Below are 22732 nucleotides of genomic sequence, written 5' to 3' on the forward strand. Positions count from 1 at the left end.
TATATATATAAAAATTGGTAAGGCATTCGAGATCTAATCGAAAGGCGTGGGTTCGGTCCCCACTCTGGGCGCGTGTTGTTCTTTCTTTCTTTCTCACGTAATTAATAATAATAAAAAAACATGTAACGTCACTAACGGTACTAAATCGTCTAACTGTTCCCCTATGCCTTCTTTGGCGTTGTAGACTGCCGTCATTTCTTTCTCTATTTCCTAACGAGCACCTCCTTTCCAAGCCATATGATCTTGCGAAAGCTTAACGAGGGCCTCGGTTCTGGCAGCCTTGATGCCAAGATAGCATAAGAGGGTTTCCCGCCAGTTACCCGCTTATGACAGGCTGTAGACCTTCGCGCCACGCCCCGTGGGTTAAAAAGAAGGTCCCCTTCTCCCCGTGTAGTCTGAGTGGCGCTGGCTACCACCCTCAAGTGTCAGATACAGTTGTAGTAAATATAAATACCCCAGAAAGCCAAGGAGAACACAGTCGCCCAGATAGCCGAATTGGTAAGGCATTCGAGATCTAATCGAAAGGCGTGGGTTCGGTCCCCACTCTGGGCGCGTGTTGTTCTTTCTTTCTTTCTCACGTAATTAATAATAATAAAAAAAATAATGTAACGTCACTAACGGTACTAAATCGTCTAACTGTTCCCCTATGCCTTCTTTGGCGTTGTAGACTGCCGGCATTTCTTTCTCTATATATAAATATATATATATATATATATATATATATATATATATATATATGTTCGCTACAGCCATGAATGATATGTTGCTGTGAAAACCAGTTATGTTTTGCTATTGCATCGCACATCATTTTTAAATATTTATCAGTTGTTCTGACGTACCACGCAGCACGTATAACCCTCTTTGCTGTGATTGGCCCTTGAAGCCTTATAAGCTTATGCTCGTGCACTTGGATTTTATTCTGACGAAGGTCTGTCCCAGGCCGAAACGTCAATAAAGTTTGTTTGTTACCCGTTCGTCTGTTCGCTCTACGGTATTTTCACCGGGCCCATTGCATCATCTTCTGACGTATATATATATATATATATATATATATATATATATATAGCGAATCAGAATGGGAAATTAGGGGCTCGTTGAAAATAAGACAGAAATAAGAGTTGGCAGTCGAGAAAACGTCGGAAAGCAAAGGGGAGGATGTGGTAGGTCATTGAAACAGAAAAAGAATTTGGAAAGAAAGAAAGAAAGTGGAGAAAAAATGCCCGCCAGGTGGGATCCGAACCCACGACCTCCAGAATACCGGGTTCGGATCCCACCTGGCGGGCATTTTTTCTCCGCTTTCTTTCTTTCCAAATTCTTTGTCTGTTTCAATGACCTACCACATCCTCCCCTTTGCTTTCAGAGGTTTTTTTGACTGCCAACTCTTATTTCTGTCTTATATATATATATATATATATATATATATATATATATATATATATATTTATATATATATATATATATATGATATATATATATATATGATATATGTTATATATATGATATATATATGATATGATATGATATATATGATATATATATGATAAACCATATGTATATATATATATATATATATATATATATATATATATATATATATATATATATATATATATATATAAATATATATTGTTACGAGGCGAGGATGCTGTAGAAGGCTGGGTGCCGCTAGTACACACCGAGGGAAGCACAACCACCGCCCCTCGTCCTCTTCTTCCACGGGAACTCGTCGCACAATCCCCGTTCACTTAACCTGTGGCAAATCTCCACATAACCGCATAGTTTGTTAGTCGCCTGTCGGTGCCTCGTGTCATTCTTCCCCGGCGGAACGAGCGCCGTTACGGCACTATGGGGTTACAGTGTCCGGCGGACAATATGGCTTGAGTCGTACAACATGTACAATGTCTGTAGAAGTAGCGTGACTCGACGGTGTCGACGCCCCGGGGGAGATCTCGTACGTTACGTCAGTAACTTGGCGCAAGACGCGAAAGGGACCACAGTAGCGGGGCAGAAGCTTTTCGGATAGGCCGATACGGCGGGTAGGTTTCCAGAGGAGGACAAGGGATCCAGGAGCGAAGTGCGCCACTCGATGTCTTCGGTCATAAATCGTTTTCTGATCAGCTTGGGAGGAACAAAGCCGGTTGCGGGCAATCTGCCTAGCGTGGTCAGCGCGATCAATAGCGTCCCAAGCGTACTCCGATCGTACTGAGGGTTGGTCAGCCGACATAGGCATGAGAGTGTGCAGTGGCAGGGTGAGCTCACGGCCATAAAGGAGGTAGAACGGCGAATACCCAGCCGTATCATGCCGCGACGAATTATACGCAAACGTCACGTACGGCAGGGAGACGTCCCAGTTGCGGTGATCTGCGGAAACGTAGCAGGAAAGCATATCGGTCAAGGTACGATTTAAGCGTTCGGTAAGTCCGTTAGTCTGGGGATGGTAAGCTGTAGTTATCTTATGTTTAGTAGAACAGGACCGGAGGATGTCGTCAACGACTTGAGAGAGAAAGCAACGGCCACGGTCGGTGAGCAACTGACGTGGAGCCCCATGCTGAAGAATGACGTCGTGAAGAAGGAAATCTGCCACATCAGTAGCACAGCTAGTCGGCAAAGCACGCGTGATGGCGTAGCGTGTGGCGTAATCCGTGGCTACTGCAATCCACTTGTTTCCCGCTGTCGACTGGGGAAAAGGGCCAAGCAAGTCCAGGCCAACCCGGAAAAAAGGGTCTACCGGAATGTCGAGTGGCTGTAGTGTTCCCGCAGGGAGCGATGTTGGTGTCTTGCGGCGCTGACACTGATCGCAAGAACTGACGTAGCGGCGGACGGAACGGTACAGGCCGGGCCAGAAAAAACGCTGGCGTACGCGTTCATACGTGCGAAAAATGCCGAGGTGACCAGCAGTAGGCATGTCGTGAAGCTGCTGGAGGACAGTGGAGCGCAAATGCGCAGGGACAGCGAGCAAAACTGCCGGCCCGTCAGGACGGGTATTGCGGCGGTACAAAATGTTATCGCGCAGCACGAACATTCCCGTCGATGCGTCAGGTGAGGCAGAGTTGATGTTGTTGATGATCGATCGTAATGCTGGGTCACGACGCTGTTCTTCCGGAATATGGAGGAGTCCAGATATGGCACACAGAAAGACTGCGTCGTCATCGTCAGCAGCGTCAGGTGGGTCGACCGGATGGCGAGACAGGCAATCAGCATCTTGGTGCAAGCGTCCAGATTTGTATTTTACGTCGAATGAATATTCCTGTAGGCGCAATGCCCACCGACCTAACCTGCCTACGGGATCTTTTAGCGAAGAGAGCCAGCACAGCGCGTGGTGGTCTGTTATGACTGTGAATGAGCGGCCATGCAGATAAGGCCGAAACTTGGCGATAGACCACACGAGGGCGAGGCATTCTCGTTCTGTAATAGAGTAGTTGCGCTCTGAGGTGGAAAGAAGGCGGCTGGCATAGGCAATAACCCGCTCAAGACCATCCTGTCGTTGCGCCAAAACAGCCCCGATTCCGTACCCACTGGCATCTGTGCGTACTTCTGTGGGTGCATAAGGGTCAAAGTGAGCCAGAAGCGGAGAGTGGGTGAGTACGGATATAAGGTTCGTAAAAGCGGCAGCGTGCTCGGAGCTCCTCGAAAATGGGACGGTTTTCTTCAAGAGGTTGGTAAGGGGTCTAGCAATATCAGCAAAGTTCTTGATAAAGCGTCGAAAATACGAACAAAGTCCGAGAAAGCTTTGAACGTCTTTCGTCGACCGCGGTGCTGGAAAGTTCTGAACTGCACGAACTTTATCAGGGTCTGGACGAACCCCCTTCGCGTCGACGAGGTGTCCGAGGATGGTGATTTGCTGACGTCCGAAATGGAATTTGTAGGAATTCAGCTGAAGACCGGCGCGACGGAAAAGGGTTAGACTTTCCGAGAGGTGTTTTATGTGGGTAGCAAATGAGGGAGAAAATACGATAACGTCATCCAGGTAACAGAGGCAGGTGGACCACTTGAAGCCCTGGAGCAGCGAGTCCATCATGCGCTCGAATGTGGCTGGAGCGTTACAAAGGCCGAATGGCATCACTTTGAACTGGTACAGACCATCGGGTGTTATGAAGGCGGTTTTTTCACGGTCCATTTCATCTACGGTGATTTGCCAATATCCAGACCTAAGGTCAATGGATGAAAAATACTTAGCGCCGTGAAAGCAGTCAAGGGCGTCGTCTATCCTTGGAAGGGGATACACGTCCTTCTTTGTGACTGCATTTAGATGCCGATAATCTACGCACAACCGCCATGTACCATCTTTTTTCTTCACCAGCACTACGGGAGAGGCCCAAGGACTGCGAGAACTTTCAATGATGTCCTTGGCTAGCATCTTATCCACTTCTTGTTGGATAATTCGCCGCTCTGCATGAGAGACTCTATAAGGGCGTTTGTGAACGGGGCCTGCGCTGCCGGTGTTGATCCGGTGGGTGACTGAGGAGGCTTTCCCTAAAGGGCGATTGTCCAGATCGAAATTGTCCCAAAAGGAAGCCAGGAGGCAGCGGAGCTGATCGGCTTGGGCAGGCAGCAAATCTGGGGCCAACATTTTCTCAAAAGGTTGGGTCGGGGCAGTCTCGTCCGGAATGGGAGGGCCAGTGTTTTGTTGGCAATCGACGGCCAATGCAGACACATGGCATTCCTCTAAAGCGGAGAGGAGGCCCAGAGTGATGGCTTGCGGCAGAAGTTGGGTAGAAAAAACTGAAATTTAGGAAGGGAAGAGATGTCTGAATTTGCGTGATCGTGACGACTGTGTGGGGGAGGGTTACACTGCGCTCCAGTAACACGGCTGTTATTGGAGAAATGACGTAATCGCCGTCAGGAACAGAGGGAGATACACACAGTGGTACGTAAGAAAGAGCTTGAGGCGGCAAACGGGTGTCTTCGAGGCAGCACAGACGGGGCAAGGGTTCATCGACGGTGATTGGCGACAGGGGTAGGTCAAGGTGGACGAGCCCGAGAGAACAATCGATCAGCGCAGAATGGTCCGACAGAAAATCTTGGCCGAGAATGAGGTCATGGGTGCAATGCTCTAAAACGGTGAACGAAGCAGAGGTATCATGACCAGCAATTGTGACGCGGGCAGTGCACATGCCCGCCAATGGCAGCAGTTCCTCCGTCAGCGACTCGGAGACAAGAAGTGGCTGGCGTCAAAACTTTGCGCAGGCGAGAGCGAAGTCGCGCACTCATCACGGACACCTGCGCCCCTGTGTCCATCAGTGCACTCACAGGGACACCGTCAACTTGAACGTCTAACAAGTTTTTTTCGGCAGGCAGCGTTGTTAGAGGATTTTCGGGTCGTCGGGAAAATGCAGCGGTACCTCGGGGTGCTGCATCGTCTAGTTTTCCTGGTTGGAGCGTGGGTATGGCGAGGAAGAGCCGCGGGGCGAACGGGACTGACGGGTCTGCGGTGACGGCGAACGACCGGACCAGCGACTGTCGGTAGAATTGGAAAAGGGGGGGGGGGTGGCGTCTGGTGGCTAGTGTAGCAGCGTTGATTTCCCTCGTCGGTGTACCGGGAGAAGATGGTCGGGGGCGATTGGAACGAGCGGTTATGGCAGTAGCGGGTGACGTGGCCGGCGCGGCAGCAGTTGAAGCAAATTGGCCGGTCATCGGGCGTCCTCCATTCATGTGGGTTGCGGTACCGGAAGCGTGGCGGTATATTGTCGCGTCGAGGCGCTTGAAAGGAAGGAACAGGGCGATCATTTCGATGAGTGACGGCGCAAATAGGCTGAAATCCGAGATGGAAGAGCTCGTCACGTACAACAGCTTGTATCAGAGATACAGCAGGCATATTGCAGGGTTGTTGGTTATGCTGAGCACCGGCTGGAGCCATGGCCTCAAGTTCGCGATGCACTATTCTGGTCACATTTTCGGAAGGCGGTGCTGCCCCTGTCGAAGGGAACTGAGGTGGTGTTGGAAATACGTTGTCGGAGCACGACGAGGTTGCAGCCGTGTTCGGAAGTCGTGTGAAATGTTGAACGATGCGACGGCTTTTCGCCTGCTCAAAGCGGCGACATTCAGCGATAATACCGTCTACTTTGTCACAGTTCTTGAAAACCAGGAGGTTGAAGGCGTCGTCCGCTATCCCCTTGAAAACGTGGCGCACTTTGTCCTCTTCGGACATTTGGTGGTCAACTTTTTGGCAAAGGGCCAGTACGTCGAGGATGTACGCGACGTAGGACTCAGTGGGACTCTGCACGCGAGAAGCGAGATTGTTCTTTGCTGTGAGCTGCCCACTAGCGGACGTCCCGAAAATGGCTTTGAGGTCTTCTTTGGCACCGTCCCAGCTGGTGAGGCGTGCCTCGTTCATGATAAACCATGTTTCGGCCGTACCTTTGAGGCAGAAAGACAGGTTGGCGAGCATAATAGTCTGGTTCCAGCGGTTGTGGTCACTGACGCGCTCGTACATCTTGATCCAGTCTTCGACATCCTCGTTAGCCGTGCCATAGAAGAAAGGAGGGTCCCGGGGGTGGGACAAAATGATGTGGGAGCTTGTCAAAGAGGCAGTAGCCGCTGGGGCCTCGTTGCGAAGCGGGGGTGTCATGGTTCCAGTAGCCACTGTGTCGTCCGAGCGAAGCTCGGTGAACGAAATCTGGCGACCGCTGCGAAGCTCCGTCGTCTCAGTAGACTCCCGCACCTCACCACAAGATGTTACGAGGCGAGGATGCTGTAGAAAGATGTATTTGTAAATTCAAAGCGCCAGAGGCTGGGTGCCGCTAGTACACACCGAGGGAAGCACAACCACCACCCCTCGTCCTCTTCTTCCACGGGAACTCGTCGCACAATCCCCGTTCACTTAACCTGTGGCAAATCCCCACATAACCGCATAGTTTGTTAGTCACCTGTCGGTGCCTCGTGTCTATATACATATATATATATATATATATATATATATATATATATATATATATATATATATATATATATATATATATATATATATATATATATAACACAGAAATAAGGGTTGGCAGTCGAGAAAACCTCGGAAAGCAAAGGGGAGGATGTGGTAGATCATTGAAACAGATTAAGAATTTGGAAAGAAAGAAAGAAAGTGAAGAAAAAATGCCCGCCAGGTGGGATCCGAACCCACGACCTCCAGAATACCGGTCTGGTGCGATAACCACTACGCTACCGGCGGGGCGATTTTCCCATTCACTTTCTGGGGTATTTATGTTAGGTATGTTTGTTTCCTGTGCTTGGCGCTGGCTACCACCCCCAAGCACAGGAAACAAACATACCTAACATAAATACCCCAGAAAGTGAATGGGAAAATCGCCCCGCCGGTAGCGTAGTGGTTATCGCACCAGACCGGTATTCTGGAGGTCGTGGGTTGGGATCCCACCTGGCGGGCATTTTTTCTTTACTTTCTTTCTTTCTTTCCAAATTCTTAATCTGTTTCAATGATCTACCACATCCTCCCCTTTGCTTTCCGAGGTTTTCTCGACTGCCAACCCTTATTTCTGAGTTATTTTCAACGAGCCCCTCATTTCCTATTCTGATTCGCTACATATATATATATATATATATATATATATATATACAGTAAAAGAGAAGACTAAAAGGTAACGAACGAACATGTATTAACGTTTCGGCTTGGGGCAAGCCTTCGTCAGAATAAAACTGACGAAGGCTTGCCCCAAGCCGAAACGTAATACATGTTCGTTCGTTACCCTTTAACCCTTTAGTCTTCTCTTTTACTGTACATTTTTACCGGCCCCATTGTACTTTATTCATACGCTATATATATATATATATATATATATATATATATCAGGGTGTCGAACCGGAACCGAACCGAACCGAAAACCGGAACTGAACCGGTATTTTTGCCGGAACTGAACCCGAACCCGAACCGTTATTTTTTGAGCACGCTGAACCCGAACCGGAACTGAACCGAAAAAAGAAATAACGGTTACCGGTTCATGCCGAAACGGTTCGACCCTCTGTTGTTGACATTGCACAGTCAATGCAATTCAGGCTTTTTTTTCTTTCACGTACCATCAACTTCGTACCTGCTCGCTCACTTCCCCCTCCAGACAATTGAACACTATCACACTCTATGTAACAACAAGGGAAATTAATGAGCACCAATGTAGCAATGGTCTGTTGCTGCTGGAAACGCGAGCGTAGTGGAAGCTGACCAAAGGAAATGTCATTCTCCGCAGCTTGCAGGGGATATAAAACGACTTTGCCCTTCGCTAGCTGCAACTTTAGTGGAGCAATCAGGCTGCAGGAGTGCTCCAGTGTGCAGCAGCGAAAGCCCGACGTGTGCAAACTTTTTCCATTTCATAATTTGTTTAAAAGGTCCGACACCTGCAAATTGTAATATTTGACAAATTTGACCGCAGGAGCGGCTCAGTGGCTAAACCACTTGATGCTGACTACAAGTGGCTTCGATGTCCCTTACCCACGACCATTTTTGAGGACAGTACAGTGGACAAGCTCCGTTTTTTACAAGTACAAATAACAACAGATATGTCAGGGAAGACTGTTAAGGTGCGCACTTAATCTCTTGGCAAGAAACTGCAGTCCTCGACCTTGTCTTGGAAGCAGAAACAGTAATAAAGCAGATGACACGTGCAGAAAGGACGCCCGGTACCTCACACTGTCCCATTCGCCGAGCGATCATCTTTTCTGCTTGTTCTGCAGTTTTTTCTCTTTCAGATCTGCTTTTTTTTCGAAGGTGCACTTGTACTGACTGCCCAACTCGCTACATTACTTCTACTGCTACTCGATCCGGAGGGGAGTACTGATTTGATTTGATTGTGGGGTTTAACGCGCCGACCCAGCACAGGCGATGAGGCGCGCCGTAGTGGAGGGCTTCCAATTAATTTTGACCACCTGGGGATCTTTAACGTGCGCCGAAATTTCGTACACACGGGCGTTTTTGCTTTTCGCCTCCATCAGAAAAGCGGCCGCTTCGGCCGGGAATCGAACCCGCGACCTCGCGCTCAGCAGTGCCTTAGCCACTGAGCCACCGAGGCAGGTCAGAGGGGAGTACTGCTGTGGACGAATTAAAGAGCGCCTACCCAAAAAAGTTCTTCTTATGCTCCGCGCGTAAAATTTCCCTTTCATTTTGTAACAGCATAATCTGTTATAAGATTACGCAATGTAGCACACGGAACGATGGCCGGGGGTCAGGCGGTACGATGACATACTGATTGTAATGCACACATCCAGTATAGCTTTCGCAAAAGGAATTGCAGTGGTCAGAGAAATAATGCAGTGACTGAGCGTTAACTAAAGCTTACTTTTAACAAAAGTGTGGCTAACACATTCGATAGGGTGACAGCTAACAAATTATTCAGGGTGACCAAATGATCTAATTCATTGGTAGTATTTATGTGCCTGTAGTAGGGTTGTTCTGTTTTGTTACAAATATTAAAAAAATGTACGCCATTGGTAATTAGCGCTGATATTTCAACACGCCAGTACGCAGACCTAAATTTAAGGCTTCAAGGTAAGCGTGATAGGCGATTCCATAGTGACGATTGCGATTTTAACAAAAAATGAAAGGGCAGAATATACAGGGTGTCCCAGCTATCATGCACCAAGATTTAAAAAAAGAGAAATTGCGTAACTCGAAGAAAACGTAGTGCATAATGTTTGCAGTACTGTGAAGTTGCGGAGAGTAATTTTTTCGTTAATGAGACTTAATTAATTGATTGTAATTAATTATCTAACTAGAGAAATACTTCCCTAATCACTAAAGTGTCAATGAGGCACTTGTAGGTAACCACGAGGGGCATCTAACTGCGCTATTTTCAGCGACGAACTAATTGCGTACTCATTTATTTTGACTGATTAAGGAAACCCGCGAAATATGAAAAATACCACGTGACGGCGCTTACGCGCGCATTGTAAAGCATCGTCCCCAAACAAAGCTGATTGAAAGCAACTGCTTCGCGTGTTATCCGCCCGAAAAGACAGCGCATCACCTTGATAATAGCATGCATGGAAGGAGCAGCAACAGCAAGATTCCCGGGACGCGTGTGCAGATAAGGAACAAACTCGGTCGCGATTTCTTCTTTCTTTCTTTTGTTTATTTCATTCTGGCTAACTCAGAGGCAGCCTGTTTGAGGGCGTTGCTTTACGGTGCGCGCGGAGGCGCCGTCACGTGGTATTTTTCATATTTCGCGGGTTTCCTTTATCAGTCATAATAAATGTGTACGCAATTAGTTCATCGCTGAAAATACTGCAGTTAGATGCCCCTCGTGGTTACCTTCAAGTGCCTCATTGACACTTTAGTGATTAGGAGAGTATTACTCGAGTTAGATAATTAATTACAATTAGTTAATTAAGTGTCATTAAAGAAAAAAATACTGTCCGCTTCTTCACAGTACTGCAAACATTATGCACCTGGTTTCTTTCGAGTTACGCCTTTACTCGTTTTTTAAATCTTGGTGCATGATAGCTGGGACACCCTGTATATCCCACCGTCATATCTCTCGGCGGTGGCTTTATGAATAGTCGCTAGGACAACATAAAGTCTGGACGAGAAAGTAGGTAGTAAATCGTCACCACTTCATCTGTTTTTCTAATATCTCGTGATTATTTAAAGTTTGCTTTGCAATTGCGCCACTGCCCTTGGGGAACAGCAGTATTTTGAATTTTTGTTTGTGTTTTGACTTTACTGTCGCTTTAAACTACTAAATGTTTTTTTTCTAATTTCAGTGACAATTCAATTCATCGAACCGGTTCGCGAACCGGTTCAAGCTCCCGAACAGGTTCGCGAACCGGTTCGGCACATAATTTTGTCGAACCGGAACTGAACCGGAACGAAATTATTTCACCCGAACCCGAACCGTAACCGAACCGGTATTTTTATATATATATATATATATATATATATATATATATATATATATATATATATATATATATATATATGTATATATATATATATATATATATATATATATATATATATATATAGGAAATGAGGGGCTCGTTGAAAATAACACAGAAATAAGGGTTGGCAGTCGAGAAAACCTCGGAAAGCAAAGGGGAGGATGTGGTAGATTATTGAAACAGATTAAGAATTTGGAAAGAAAGAAAGAAAGTGAAGAAAAAATGCCCGCCAGGTGGGATCCGAACCCACACCGAACCCACGAACCCACGAACCCACGGGTTCGGATCCCACCTGGCGGGCATTTTTTCTTCACTTTCTTTCTTTCTTTCCAAATTCTTAATCTGTTTCAATAATCTACCACATCCTCCCCTTTGCTTTCCGAGGTTTTCTCGACTGCCAACCCTTATTTCTGTGTTATATATATATATATATATATATATATATATATATATATATATATATATATATATATATAAGGTAGGTTAGTAGAGACAGAGACACACGAGAAAGACGTAGAAAAATTAAAAACTTATTTTTATTTTTATTTTTATTTTTTCTACATCTTTCTCGCGTGTCTCTGTCTCTACTAACCTTATTTTTTTCGCGCTCTGTGTGAGTTTTTTTCTTTCGACACTATATATATATATATATATATATATATATATATATATAGGAAGAAAACACCCAAACAGGGAGTAAACATGATGAGCATAGAGAATGTGGTGAATCACACTGCTATATTCGAACGTGACAGCCAGTGGGACAGACATGCAAGAAAAGGGCCTTGCCGATATAATGAGGTCGTGATCGCGTTGAGGGAGCGGCAAGAACACACGGTAGTTAAAGAAATAAAGTGCACAGGACAGCGACTCTGTTCAGAGTCGCTCTCTCTGTCTTTCAGTGTCGCTTATTGTTTTCCCTGTTGTAATGTTCTGCCTACTCGTTTATCTGGCACCCGCACCCCTTCGCCTACCAAAGCGATATCCTGCGTACGACAGAGGGTCACTTTGACGTCGTATGAGGGTTAAATAATTGCATTTTGTGGCGGAATTTGTAGTCATCGCATCGTACACTACACTAGCGCGGAGTGCTTCTTGTCCACATCAGGCAACATGGCGCACAGTGTTCTCCCAGCCGTATAAAGTCGTACGTACCAGCGGCGGGAGGCCCCGCAGTGAGCGGCACCGAGCAGAAGCCGAGCAGGAAGCCGATGGCCTGCGAGGCCCCGTCGGTGCCCGTGAGCCTCTGGGCGGCGGGGCCGATGAGCGAGATGAAGCAGCCGTCACACAGGCCCAGCAGCAGGCAAACCAGCACCAGCGACACGTACGTGTGCGCGGCCGCGATGCACAGCGTCAGCAGGCCCATCACCATGAACGAGGTCTGCGGCGGCAAAGAGCACTCGCGCACTGCCGCGTCATTCTCCTTAACCAAATTAGTCAGTTTACAGTGGGGTAAAATGGTTGGTTCTATAACGAGATAAGAAGAAGCAGTGCGCCGGGGTGTAGGAGCTAAAACAGAGACGAAAATTCATCCGCATGCACCGCATGGGTACAGGGGCCCCATCATCGTTCCCTCTTAGACTTATCCGTTGAACTCTCATGCTCACGTTTATCTAGTCACATACCCTCTTCATTATTCATATGCTCTGCGGAATAAAAACGACCTAAAACGCTCAGTGCCGAGCAAACAATTTCAGTTTGTAGGTGACAATAGAACTCCAAGTTTAGGGTCCCTCAAACTTGGTAAAATGAAAGCCTGTTAATTCGACACGGAAGGAGAAGCCATCTCAGTTCGAATTAATGCAAGTTCGAACTAATGAAAGCGGAGAATCACAATAGTACACTGCAGTTCGGAAGTGTTTGGGCATGTCAACAATTTGATTCTTGAAAAAGTCACTGATTGCAGTCTTCCCTGAATGAGATAGCCAGCACTTTTTGCGTGAACCCACGAATGCACGGGAAGGCTTCCTCGATCGCCTTCTGCAAAACTGAAAAAGCAACAGGCGGCATTGCATCCGGTCATTACTTTCGAGAGGACGGCCGCATTGGTACTACGTTTCCCTCCTCCTCCCCGTCGCATTGGCAATGACACGTTCTGCGAGTCAACGCTGGTCACTTACCACTATGCTCGCGTGCACATCGGCGTAGTCCGCCAACATTACGCCTTATATAACGTACGCCATGGGTATTTCAGATTAGTTTTACCTAATTTCACCAGCCCTCTCCGTTCTTATTTTGTTCCGGCGGCGACGCAGCCTCGGGTTGTTTGGCAGGCGCCGAAGCGCCGGCGAATTGGCTCGTAGGACGAGTTATCTGTGGCGGAACCTACCCAAGTTCAAATCAACAATATTTTTTATGCATACACTTTAATAGAGTCTTGGCCGGAGCAAATCGTACAGTTCGAATTATCTATGTTGGACTTATTGAAGTTTAGATTACGAGTTTTAATTGTAGTACTTTTTCCGAAATAGAAGAGAAAACGATCTACTGATTGAAGTGTAACCTCATGAGATGGACAGTGTTGTAACCCCGTTTGTTTTATTAAGAGGGGCTTACCTGCTGTAATATGACGGGGCTCACGTTGGGCAGGTCTGCAAGCCTACCGAACAGAATGCGCCCCAAGCCCGACGTGATGCCCATGCAGGTGACGAGCGTCTCGCCGTTGGCGTCAGGAAACACGTCCGACACATGCTGCACCTGCGAACCGAAACCAGGCACTCTGTGGTGACCCGCATGCTGTTTCGCCTGGGCTTTTTTTTTACGACGCAGTGGAAGTTTCGGTGCTGCCGCCGTCTGCATGAACGCAAACAGTCTACTGCTTCTCCTCCAAAAATTAAATCGGAGCTATAATAATTAGGACCATCGCCGCATTTCATAACGTATAGGTGGACATTAAAGTTACGCTCCGATGTGCTTTAACACGAAAGTGTTTTATTCCCGGATACACAAACATTTGAGTGACGTTATATCCATCTCGGAAGTGACGCCAGAACAACGAAGCAAGCAGCTTGTAAAGGGTGCACCCCTGCACACAGGGTCTTATTGCGGGGAAGCAACCTTCAGAACCAAAGAGTACGTATATTTAGGGTGGTTCGTTTTCTGGCTTTATATTTTAACACGAAAGTGTTTTATGCCGGGATACACCAAGATTTCACTGACGTCATATCCGTCACGGAAATGACACGAGTACACCTTTGCCGAAGCGACCTGCCCAGCAGGACGTCGCTCGCCAAGCACACCCACAAGACAGCCGCCGACCAGCCAATCATGCTGAGCTGCCGATTTCGCTGCACATTTAAGTTTCGTGTTTTGCCGATTTCTATGAGAGAGGAATCAACCAAAATTTTTTCGTATTTCGCTGTTAGTTGCACAGGCTATAATAGACCCCACTCGCATGACCATTTACTTTGTAGACAAGCAGTGCTGAATTCGGATTTCTTTGCATGTAATAAATAAACGATCGTTTGTGTTATCACCAGATATAAAAACGCTGCATTTTAGCGCGCCCCCATATTCCTGCAACTTTGTGTCGAAAAAGTGCTAAACTATCCAGATGATTTAATATTATGAATGACATAAAAATTTAGCGGTTCTGCATTCGTTGTTCACCGTATAGGTTGCAACATCTAGACCACTCAACACTGCAGCGCTGCTTCGCTTGACACGTGTTGCTAAACACCAGTTTAATTTCATACAATATACGCACACTGGTGTAATCACCAAGCGTATGTCCCACAGATCAGTCGATCCGCTGTCTAATGTGGCTTTTCTGAGGCTCTGAGCAGTTCGCAAGATAATTCTAGGGTCATTGTAATTCAATGTCCCCTCTCTCCTAAAAGTTAGCCTAAGCTGATCCTAAAGTTCACAGTGCAAAAGACATGGGATGGTGTTTTGTGCTATGAATTTCCCGAAGCGGAATAATAACTTTTCCATGCAGCAACGTTGGCATGCCAAGCTGGGCAAGAACAGACAGCCGTGTTCTCGTAGGGCCTGCTGCTCCTCTGGTACTGCTTGCTTTCAAGTGGCCCAAGTGTCCCGCTGTTCTTGCTGGGGTCTTGTAATTGACACGAGAGTACATCAAAATGCCCTACCAAGAGCTAAGGGAAAGGTTTTCTTGAACGACACCTTGTTTTAAGGGCTAAACCAGCGTAGGCGACTTACCACGATTACTTATCCCAATTACAAGGCTACCAGGGCGGCTCGGCCCACATTTTTGTCCTCAGTAATCAACAAAATTCAGTGGCCACGGATATGCACGCAATGATCAATTCTATAAATTTTAGGGCAGGAAAATTGTTGTGATTTACGCTACGTTTATGAGTAACTTTTCCTTTTATTTCACATGCGCTGCAAATGCCCCCCTTCCCCTCGTATATTTTGACAGCACTAAGTGACGGTAAAATATCCCCAGGCCATTGTATTGTTATTTTACTCCTGCAATGTTCTTGTATGTCTTACCCCCGGATAGCTGATGGAATAATTTGCCAAAACTGGCTTATTCGCAGGAAAATTTGATCTGTAGCATTTTGTCTGCGGCAAGCTCTTAAACAAAAAAGATAGGCGATATCTAAGCAATTCAAAACCCATAAAAAGCAGGTGGTGTTTTTACTCCTAAGGCTGAATTTCTAGAAACTGGCTTCCCCCAAACCTGATTGACGTCGACAGTGAAGCTGAATCTTCGCTTTTGTTAATGTCCGAGTTAACTTACAACGTAACGAAGCTGGCTAAAAAGACAGCGAAGAGTGGTTTGTAATAAGTTGACACTACACTCTTAATCTGGTTCCACGTAAGATCCACTTAGTAACTGGAACTTTTTTGCAAAAAAGTTCCAGTTATATAATTGGAACCGTGTTCCACATATCCTGAAAATTAAGTGGAACAGTGCACCACATATTTTTGCAACGCAATTATGTGGATCGGTGTTCCAAATAAAAGTATGCGGATCACTGTTCCAAATAAAAGGGTACTTTAAGTTACTGGAACATTGATCCATGTAAAATCATTATGGAATTTATCTGGTGCGCCGTTCCAGGTACCTTCAGACCAGCTGTTTATATAAAACGGTGTTCCTATAGGCATTGGGAAGCTGTCTATGGGACTCCACTTTTCCAATATTTCTGCTTTCCTGTCGGTATACACCGAGGTCATATGCCAGGCTGGCGGATGCATTGGTATCAGCAGGAAACCGCAAGCACCATTTTAACACAGCCTTGATATATGACCCGCAGTGATACCAACAATTGGAAAGCAGAAACCACCGCAGCAGTGTGGTCCCTGACAGTTCCCAACAGTTGCCAATCGGAGCACAGTTCCATATAAAAGTTGGTCTGAGGCACTTAGAGCGGCACACAGTCTTTGGCTTCACCCGTAGAATCCTGTTCTGGGTTTCAGCTGCATGTAAAAGAAACAATATACTTGCATTAAAATACGCACGAAACAAACTATTATGACTTATACACTGCTTTTCAACATACTATACAACTTTATTGGGTGTTAGTATTCATACATTCCAGATTTGAATAGCTGTCTATTTTAAATTGCACAGAAAATGACCAACGTACAAGCAATAAATACCATAACGATAACACTCATAACGATAACACTAGGCTCCAAGTGGCATTTTCACATATTCACTTGTACTCAAAAACATGGTTAATAAAGACGGTATTAAGGTCAACTGCTTCACAAATAAATAGACGGGTGCGTCCACCGCGGCACTGACACAGACATTATACAACAGTGAGCGTCAAATATGCTGTCTTATCAGATAAACCAAGGTAATTCAAAAGCGGAATTACTCATTGCGCTTGCCATACTATGTTTACGCATAACTGTTTGGGAAAATGCAGTTTGCTATTAAATTGTAGGGAAAGGCCTAAAAACAAGCCATACACGGTTGTATTATCACAAACCTACAACAGTGCAGTGCAAGAGTTTAGGAAAACAACGCTCGAGCCAAGATTAACGATAAAACATTTTGACACGAGTGGTCACATGCGGCAGTATGCCACAATTAAAACATGATCATTAAAGATAGTAGTTTCCTGACACCAGACGTAAGTGTAACATCAAGCTATTTGTAGGCAAAATAGACTTTATGACCGTCCTGAAAAGGCCTTTGACTTAAGGGACGTTACTTGACCAAACAATTTTTAGTTGTTTAAAATAATTCATCCCAGGAAATCTCACGAAAGCCAGCGTGAATCTTATATAATTTTGCAAACCAGGTAGCCGGAAGCATGTTACACATATTAAAATTTAACAAGCAGACTAATTATATACGCCATCGATTCAAGCGGGATCAAGTCAGACATCCTTAAGAAGCAAACAAGCCAGCGGTGAATCATACAGGGGACCAGTTTTACAAAGCAGACTTGAAAGCATTTTTTCCAGCTTCAACGTTTTACCTTAGGTAAAATTCACAGTTGCGTGCTATAAAAACCCTCCCATCTTGCTGTCAGTGTAATTGTGACCAAAGCCCTGCTTCTGCCAAGCAAGAAATGCAACTTTGTTCAAAGGAGAAGACTTGTTCAAGCCAAATACGCACATTTTAAATTCTTCTACGGCATGGGTGTCAGCTCACTTACAGTACTAAAATTTATCAATGAAGGCGGAAGCCATCTCCGTAAATAAGCACTGTCACTTTTGCATCACCAGCAGCACTGCCACGAAAAAAAATCTCATGAGCTACACTTGAATAATAGGACGTTACAATGCGGTGCCATGAACTACATTAACACCCACTATAGATTCAAAGACAGCCTGCGCATTGTGTCAATGATGAAAAATAAGGCACGACTTCAGTGTTCAGTTGACATGAAACTTGCATGTGCCAGTAACTTAAACCTCTTCATCTGATTTCACCCCCTTCATGCTTTTCATCTGACCTCCTTCATGCCTTTCAAGAGATACTTTAACCTCTACCAATAATTTAAAATCCCAAGTAGAGCTGAACACTTGAAGTATTTCAACAGAGACTCCAACTTAAATGACACCAGGCCACTGTCAAATTTCTCATGCTTTCCAAGAACTCCCTGCAAAAGTCCCAAGAACTCTTCAAAGGCACACAACCATAAGACCATGATGACACGATGAAAAAGATGACATATACGGCGAAGAGGATGACCACATCCTGAAGTGACAATGCAGGCGGCGAATCCGTGATGTGTTTCTTGCAAGCAATATTGATGGCGCCAGTCCCTTCTCTCGAGAACCGGGCCTCGAGAAGACTTACTGCTCACCTCATGTACCTTCAAGGAAACAAGATTATTTTGTTACATGGTTGCTTTAAATGAGTGAGTTGCTTAGGCCCTTTTATAACACGGTAATTGATTTAAAATCAGTGATTTCTTGGGTTTTTTCTGGAAGTGCTGCTAAAGGTGAAAGTGCGCTAAACAAGATCACCGCAGACAATCAATGAAATTGCCCTGATTCTGGAAAGTATCCCACCTTGCTGCCTCGGTATCCTGAATATAAGGTTTTTTATCCTCGAGAGATTTCGTTTAATAATCAAATAATAATTACTATAATCACCTTTTGGCATTATATTTTACACACCTTCTCTCTGCAAAAAATGTTCTCTGTATTGTATAATGTGCTCCCTAGAATGCTGTAGTGAGGCTGGCTTAATATAACTTAAAGCTAAACGATGTGTCTACCGCAAAGAAATAAATGGCCAGTCACAGGAAATCATAAATATCGCACTGTGGCAGAAATTTTTTTGGGAATTGATTCCACCTAAAATATTTGCCTCTCGATATGTATTACCTCCATGGTTCGTAGTGGTATGAGGCAGAAGATGAGCTGACTAATGCTGAACTAGGCTGTTGCACAATTTTCTTATAAATCACAACTATATCACATTTTCTTGCAGACGACACTTTCTGTGCTCTAACCAATTCCCTTAAAAAACAATTACCCCTTATTTAACCACCTGTAAAAATCCAATGCAAGCATTACTCATGCTACGGCTGTATTTGGGAGTATTATTGGTGCTACGGGCGTATTAAAAGCGGGAAATTTAAATCGTCAGTTGCCACCGTATTGTTGTAGCAGCAACCACGTTGGGCGTGTCCGTGGTGCTGGCAAATCACAGCAACAACTCTCAAGGCGTAAAAGCTAAATATTTACAAAACTTAAATACAAAATAGTGGATTTTTTTTGCCAGTGTTGGAGCATCCGTAATAGGCGGAATGTGAACACAATGGCCAATATTGGCGTTCACGATAACTTGTTAACAGTGAGATATTATTAGGATGAATAGCCCCAGAAATTGAGTCCCGCAAAAACAAAATGCCAGCTTACCCAACCAAAATTAAGACCCGGGTGTTTCTGCCAGGGACGTCTCAAAGTGCACTTCCAGGAAAGTTTCGCTAACGTGTTCCGAAAAGCTGCTACTGTCACCTTGAGCCACAGGCCAAGCTGTCACTGAAAAGAAGTTTCAAATCATTAGTTACAAAGAAACTACCTAAAAACGCGCCATGAAAGACCAAAAAATGGCAGTGCGTACTTACTTGTAGAATGCAATGATTTCATCCCGTGCAAGAACTTTAATGTGTTGCCTTCTGATGATACACTTCCAAGAAGGGATCCAAATACAATTAAAATAGCCATATGCATTCCTTGTACAGCTTTTTCAGATCTATCTTCGCCCTATTGCCTAGAAAATAAACAGTACAAAAATATAAGAGAATAAATTTATGCCTTGCTTTACCCAGGGAGCACGAGAAAATATTGAACAATGTCTGATTTGTTCCACGAAAGTCGAATGTCTTTTTTACAGCGGAAGCCCTGGTAATCTTTTCTTGCTAAACAATTTGAGATATAAAAATATTTGAACATACTTTGAGCTCACCTGTCTTTGGTCTATGCGAACTGGTGAATATCTGCACAATATGCACGACTCAAAAGGTACTCTTTTGTGGCTTATGAGCTCCACAGGGCATTCATAATCCGCCACACTCTCCCCGACGACCCTTCAGCATGCCGAAGATGTCTTCAGCCAGTAAATGACACAGCCATGACTTTGCAGGAGCATGTAAAAAATGGAAATAATTTGTTCATTTTTTTTGCAGAGGAACAAAAACATTTGTCACAACCTATCAGTGGAGGGCCAAATGTCTCCACAGTCAGCCACAGACTCTTTCTGAACAGGTCATAGAGTATGAATACAGAATGTAGCAATCTACTTTTACAGTATAATTTCTACGTTCAAAGGAGAACAAAAATGGATTAATGTTTGGTGCACATCATGATTCAACAACTTTGCACCTGAGCGTTTCAAAAATTATTCCAACCCTCTAGCTGCCACTGACATTGATAGCATAAAATGGCAGGAATGAATTATTTTTGAACTTACTTTGTGACGTTAAAACTTCTAATAGTCCACACGTGAGCTTTATGGCTAATTATTTTGAGGTCTCAGGTTACCAATGACATTGACAGCATAGAAACGGCACCACACTTTCTGCGTGTTCCCACCTGCCTTCCCCTCCAAAAAAGGAACGTTTTGTCACTACGCTACTGCTCAGACAACCACTTTCCCTTGCATTTTACAACACGTCAGGGAGCCAACTAAAGTTGACTAGTGTAAATATAACATCTGAATTCATCGAAGGCATTGGAAGAAATCGGGAACAACTACACACACAGCACAGATAAACGTAAGCAGTGCTGCTGCTAACGCCTGGAACGCACATTTACATTTGGCGGAATAGCGCGATTAGCACAGTAAATTTATGGATCTCAGCAGACCAACACAACGCAATTAACACGAAAGTTTGAAAATGCCGATAAGTCTAAAGACAGGCGCTACAAATTGTTCAGTGCGTGCGCGCGAGACAATAGCGAGCGACTCCGAGAAGATTTAGTACCGCTGACTGGAACAGAAACCGTCAATATACAACTAAGCAACACCACACCGTAAGGGGACATGCAGACTCGAGAAATGCGCGCAGCAGCAACTTTCTAAATAGCACAAGCCAACGTACGCAGTCAGAAATGTCAAGCCGACTCGGACCCACAAACACGCAGCAAACGTTTCTTGAACACGAACAACAGGCATGGGAGCGGCACGTTTATCGGACTCAGTGATAAACAAGTCAATGAACAACAACCGTTACCAGAACATAAATAAGCAGCACTGACCTTTTTTGAGCCTCCTGGCAAAACTACATTTTGTCGAACAGTAAATACAGCCCGAGGATATGAAGAAATCCGCAGTTTCACGCCACAACCAAACTGCCATAACGGTTCCCGCCACTGTGATTGCAATGCCTCTAGTACATCAGGCGCATAACGCGAGCAATCGAGAAAACTGCTGTAGAACGCCACTTGTGGCGCTGCATGCAGAAGAACGTAAAACTAGCGCAGGGAACGCTGAGAGATAGGGGCGCTGCTGTCGTTTAAATGGTTGACGCAGTCTTGTTTTTCACTCATCTTCGTTGTACCCGTTGCCTTCCCACTATACCATGCATCAACGCAAACGGCGTGACCTTGCGGCTGCCGACGCATGCGCACGGCATGCCGCACTGAAGTGGCGGTCGTTTCGTAATGGTTTCGGCCAACTTTTCCTTCCTCCGTGGTCTGGGCGATGCACGCCGTGGCCAGTGACCAGTCCGCGGAAGAGATCACAAACTCGGCACCCTTGATTGCTTTTATTTGCTTAGGAAAATGGGAGTAGGCCTCTTAGCGGACGTCTGTGCGGCTCTGAGGCTGGAACAAAGAGCTCAGATATTAGCCAATTTAACACGTTAGTTGGGCTAAAATTTTTTCTCGCCGCGGGCCGTGAGTGCGTGCGGCATGTGTGCATAAACTTTGATGACAGCATTACTTCGTTGTTTGCAGTGAAAACAAAACGACGCTTCTTTATTGACTGCGTTCTCCTGACAACAAGCCTTTCCACGTTATAGAAAACTACTTCCGTATAGTGAATTCAGTGTGACATAGCTAATTAGCGAGTAATAATACATCTGCCCGTTTTCCAGCAGTTTTTCTTCATGAACACCAATAGTGCAGGAAAACAGCAACGGGGGGAGCAGCAGGAGACGGCAGGTCATTCGGTGAACTTGAATTACTATGGCAAGTAACAACATTAGGGTAACACTGCGGATTTCCCGATACTGCAATGAATAATTTGAAATAAGAATGCCATTTAAGTATAAATATATAGAATGTAAGGCAGATGCCGCGGGGTAGATTTAGTTCTCCAGGTTTTGAGTCGTTCTCTTTCTGCAAAGAGGCTTTCGTTTTTGCTTGTGAAAATTAATAGCCGAGACGAGACAAAATACAAAAACGAACTTCTAAGCATATAACTGCATGCGTAGCATGATGTGTGCGGTGTAAAATGTGACGCAGTCGGTTACCATTATGTATGCACCCCATCACAACATAAGTAACGTGGACTAAGTACCATTGAGCGCGTACTACACCACAGCGATAGGATGACTGAGCGTTGAACAAAAACTGCTGTTTCTGCGAAGCTTTGTAAACCAGATGCATAACATGTAATAGCCTCAACAAGTATTTCGTTATGAAGGTGCTCACAAAAGCACCACGAATTCTTCAGCGCTATAGCAGCTATGGCTTTGCCCGAACGGCAGACGGGGAAAGGTAAGACGTTTAGTCCTTCTCAAATTGAAGTCACTGGTGATTTTGTACTTGACGCCTCAAATTAGAAAGATACGATGTTCACGAAAGCGGTTTGGGTGCCGCAGAACACCTGGAAATGGGTTCCTGCAATTTCTTTTTTGCCTAAGATATCCTCCTCTCGACATTTTTAATGCTTTGTACGGCGTTGACAAAAAAGTGGGATTTCGTTTTCTGTCAAAGAACATCACTAAAACTACACCTTAGC

At 45.2% G+C, this 22732-nt stretch overlaps 1 protein-coding gene across 1 annotated transcript in view; it reads right to left on the reverse strand.

Annotated features, from left to right (window-relative positions):
- The window catches only part of LOC144153999 (monocarboxylate transporter 10-like), a 70996-nt gene that overhangs the window by 15993 nt on the left and 32271 nt on the right, over nucleotides 1-22732 (reverse strand). The window contains exons 7-8 of the mRNA XM_077685802.1: nucleotides 13435-13575; nucleotides 12034-12259 (exon numbers count right to left, since the gene is read on the reverse strand). Of these exons, the coding sequence (XP_077541928.1) occupies nucleotides 12034-12259; nucleotides 13435-13575 (367 nt within the window). The remainder of the gene's footprint in view (nucleotides 1-12033; nucleotides 12260-13434; nucleotides 13576-22732) is intronic.

The sequence above is a fragment of the Haemaphysalis longicornis genome, unplaced genomic scaffold (genome assembly GCF_048455015.1).
Source record: "Haemaphysalis longicornis isolate Haplotype H1 unplaced genomic scaffold, Haemaphysalis longicornis Haplotype H1 scaffold_9, whole genome shotgun sequence".
Taxonomy (NCBI): domain Eukaryota; kingdom Metazoa; phylum Arthropoda; class Arachnida; order Ixodida; family Ixodidae; genus Haemaphysalis; species Haemaphysalis longicornis.